The sequence below is a fragment of the Pituophis catenifer genome, unplaced genomic scaffold (assembly GCF_029215685.1).
Source record: "Pituophis catenifer annectens isolate HBS135680 unplaced genomic scaffold, rPitCat1.0.hap2 SCAF_16, whole genome shotgun sequence".
Lineage (NCBI taxonomy): Eukaryota > Metazoa > Chordata > Lepidosauria > Squamata > Colubridae > Pituophis > Pituophis catenifer.
The window spans coordinates 20,650,246-20,654,067 of NW_027256896.1; the positions used below are offsets into that span (position 1 = coordinate 20,650,246).

The window sequence follows — 3,822 nt, forward strand, 5'->3', positions numbered from 1 at the left end:
ATAGAATAGAATAGAATTTTTATTGGCCAAGTGTGATTGGACACAAGGAATTTGTCTTGGTGCATACACTCTCAGTGTACATAAAATAAAAGATAAAATAAAAGAAGGAAACTATAATTATATTATAATCCCCCAGGCTAAGGGTGGATTTGAATGTGGGTCTCCAGAATCCTAGTTCAACACTCCTGATCACACCTTCTTCATATCTCCAGCTTCAACTGGGCATCTTCAAGAGTTGCTGGTGGAACCTCAGGAAACCTGCTGTGTAGACCACAATCATTGAACCCCCAAAACTCAACCCTGTCCAACAGATACCCATACCAATATAGCCCCCATGCCCCTCACCCCACCAAAGAAGTCAACTCCAAAGTTGTTTTTCTTTTCAAAAGTTTTATTTCATAGAAAAAACCCTCATCCCAATATAACAAAGAACCAGTGTCAAACATTTGTCAAAACAAGATGTCAATCTTGACAATCAACCCGATAATTATATAAAGTGCCTGTTGGCTTTAATGCAAAGTGGTTGTCGGTCGGTTTGCTTGTTTAACAACAACGTCCCAGAAAAAGGAGGCGGGGTGTAAACAGGATCATTTTTCCAAGAGCTTCCCTGCCAGTCTTCCCTCCCTCTGTGTTCCCACACAATGCGGGGTGAAGGGGAAGAGGAGAAGCCGTGGATAATTTTCAGCAGCAGCAAATTAAACTTTTCAACACGCTCGGAGGCAGCACACAAAAAGCATCAGAGACACAGCCATTAGAATGTCGGGGAGTTCAGCTACACACTCAACCAAATCCCGTTCCCTCCCATTCCCCCCAGTCTTTTTGTCCGCAAACATAGACCGAGTGGTCTCCTTTCCACCACTGAGTCTGCAATGTCCCTTCTCCAGTCTCGGGTCCTGGCTGGACGCTTCAGCATCTCCTCCAACTCTTGCTAAGAGGAAAATAATCTCGGGGAGCCGATGGCAGAAAGTTCCCCGTGGAGAGTGAGGAGGCCCCCGTGTCCCACAGGCCCAGCCCGAGGCTTGCGTGCCCCCCAGACGGGCTGGCAGAGTTTGGATACCAAAGAACCTCTTTGCCCTTTCTTGGTCAAGAAGATCCGAAGGCCAGAGAGGAAAGCTTTAGCTGATCACGCAGCGTTCTTTGTCTTTGGCCTGACCGCCTCGGATGGCCTTCTCCCGGATGTACATGAGGTCGCTGTGGACGCTGGGCCGGCGAGCGAAGGGGGCCACGATGCCGTAGGCATCCCCAGTCCCGTCTCCAGAAGTGTCCTTCAACAGCTTTTTCCCCTTGAGGGTCTTCTTGTGCAGAAGGTCACAATACTGCACGGAGACTTTGCGGTGCAAATCTGGGCTCATTTCGCTGGGCAGTTTGGCCATGGTGAAGAGCGCCTGGAACATCTCGTCCAGGCTGCTGTTCTTCTTGGCGGAGATCTCAAAATAGGGACACTTTTTGGAGTCCTGGCCCAATAGTTGCTCAATCTCTCGGGATTCAACCTCCCGGTAGAAGTCCCGGTCTCCTTTGTTCCCGCAGATGACAAGGGGAACCTCAATGTTCTCTTTGGTCTTGTTTTTGAGGCAAGACTTGGTTTCCAGGATCTGCTGCTTCAAACGCTGGACTTCCTCGAAGGAGTCCCGATTGTCCAGGCTGAAGACGAGGATAAAGACGTCTCCTGCAGGAGAAGGAACAGAAAGAGAGAAGGTTAGGAGCTAAGTTTCAAAACTTCCCCATCGGAGGCATGCAAACGCTAGGGAAAGAGCAGCAATAAAGAAGAGGAATACAATACATATTTCCGAACTGAATCCAGCTTTCTTGCCAATGCTCCTTTGATTCTCTATCCTCACTTTTTTATGCATTTTTGAAGCATTGGGCAGAAAGTCCACTTCAGATCAGAAATGAAGCACTCCCTCTATGTTGCTGCAGTAGCCATAAAAATACATTTTTGTACCAACCCAGAGGCTTTATCCCCGGGGCTAACTTAGAAGAGACAGGATGGGCATCCATAAAGAGCCTGGTCCTTTTCTTATCAACTTCGGCTTTCTGCAAAAGGTGCCTTTTGTTTTCCTTTTCTTTACAACTCCAGGATAATCAGATTGCAACAGCCAAAGGCGCTTCAATGAAACTCCTTATCGCTGGGTTGTAAAACCGAGACTGAAAACTCAGGTTTATAAAGTTATGTGTCTGCGATCTCACTTCCCCAGTAAACTTGCCAGGGTTAGGAGTTCAAGCTGCAGCCTCAAAGAGAAACTCTCTCTCTCTCTCTTTCCATCTCTCTCTCTCTCTCTCTCTCTCTCTCTCTTTGTCTCTGTCTGTCTCTCTGTCTCTCCGTCTCTTTCTCTCTCTTTGTCTCTGTCTGTCTCTGTCTCTCCATCTCTCTGTCTCTCTCTCTCTCTTTCCCTCTGTCTCTCTCTGTCTCTCTCTGTCTGTCTCTCTGTCTCTCTGTCTCTTTCTCTCTCTCTTTCCATCTCTGTCTCTCTCTCCCTTTCTCTCTATCGCAGTCCCATTGAGACTGGTTCGCGGAGCAGAGCCCGAAGGACAGCGCCTTCCCCGGACTACCTCCGGACCTCCCGGCGCACATACACACACACATACACGCGTCTCACCGGTGAGGATGGAGAGACGCCGCATGGCCGGGAAGGGATGGTTGCCCGACGTGTCTAGGATGTCCAGCTGGTAGACCTCCCCACGGATGCTGTAGAGCTTGCGGTGGAAGTCCTCGATGGTGGGCGTGTACTGGTCCTCGAAGTGGCCGTTGAGGAAGCGGGAGACGATGGCCGTCTTGCCCACCTTGGACGAGCCCAGCACCACCATCCGGTAGCAGTTCTTGGCCGGGATGTTCAACTCCGCCTCGCAGGGACCCATTTTCTTGATCATCTCCGCCAGGCGCATTGGGAAGATCGGAGCAGCGGGGAAGGCGTGAAGGCGCGCGCTAAGAACCGGGCGGGAGGCTGCGGAGAGGATGCGCTCAAGCCAGACGGGTCGGTTCGACTCTGCCCTGCCGAGGCGCCTCAGCTGCCTTTATAGCGGCCGCAGAGCCGCCGCCCCCTCGGAGGCGGCGCCAACCAGCCAGCGGGGCCCCCTTGCGCCGCTTGCCTGCCTGCCCAGCTCGGGGCTCAGAGCTGCTGGCGCGCCCGCAGGCGATGGGCTCTCCGTGCGCGGGCAGGAACAGAGGCGGCTGCGGGTGCCGACCGGGCTCTTTGTGGGGAGCCGGGATGGGAAGACGAGCTGGGCCGGGTAGGGAGACTTATGGGCACCGCCTCCCCTTCCCCCTAACAGCTCCCAAGTTTGCCAGTTTTGGCCGACTTAATTGGCGGGGCTCCCCGGTGCGCGCGATCTTTTGGCACTGCGGAGAGGCGGCGAAGGGAGCCGGACGGGCGCTCAGTAAGGCAGCCTTCTCTGCCTCCCTCGTCCACCCTCCGTGGCCCACAAGGCCAGCGAATGGGAGTTGTAGTCCCGCCGTTGGGAGGGCGCCAGATTGGGGTAAAAGCCGCTTGGAGAGAGGGAGAGAGCCGTTCTGTGGAAGAAACGAGGAGGAGGAGGAGGAGGAGGGAGGCTCCGCGGTCTGAATGGAGCGCAAGAAGGAGGCTTGGGCGGGAGGCGCTGTAGCCTCCCTCCGCTCTTTTCTTCCGAAGAAGCGCCCGTTGGTCCTCACTCCATCCGAATTCTTGGCCGAGATGAGAGGGACTCAATCCGCGGCGCGCTTTCAAGCCAGGAGAGGCATGGAAACAACAAGAAAAGACCGCGGAAGAAATGGGACCAGGAGGGTCTTCGCTCCGAGCTGGGTCGGGGATCTTCCATTTAAAGGGTGGGGACACATAGAGAAAAGGA

The 3,822-nt window shown here is 53.5% G+C and overlaps 1 protein-coding gene across 1 annotated transcript; it reads right to left on the minus strand.

Moving 5' to 3' along the window:
- Nucleotides 1-389: 389 nt before the first annotated feature.
- Nucleotides 390-2,970, minus strand: RASD1 (ras related dexamethasone induced 1). The gene is made up of 2 exons (XM_070954944.1): nt 2,598-2,970; nt 390-1,666 (listed from the first exon to the last, which is right to left on the minus strand). The coding sequence occupies exons 1-2, from the start codon at nt 2,881-2,883 to the stop codon at nt 1,116-1,118; spliced, it is 837 nt and encodes a 278-aa protein (XP_070811045.1). The 5' UTR covers nt 2,884-2,970; the 3' UTR covers nt 390-1,115.
- Nucleotides 2,971-3,822: the final 852 nt, after the last annotated feature.

Coding starts and splice junctions, on each gene's coding strand:
- RASD1 (XM_070954944.1), bottom strand. CDS start 2,883: ATGCGCCTGGCGGAGATGATCAAGAAAATGGGTCCCTGCGAGGCGGAG. Junction 1,667..2,597: donor GCGTCTCTCCATCCTCACCG/GTGAGACGCGTG, acceptor CTTCTCCTGCAG/GAGACGTCTTTATCCTCGTC.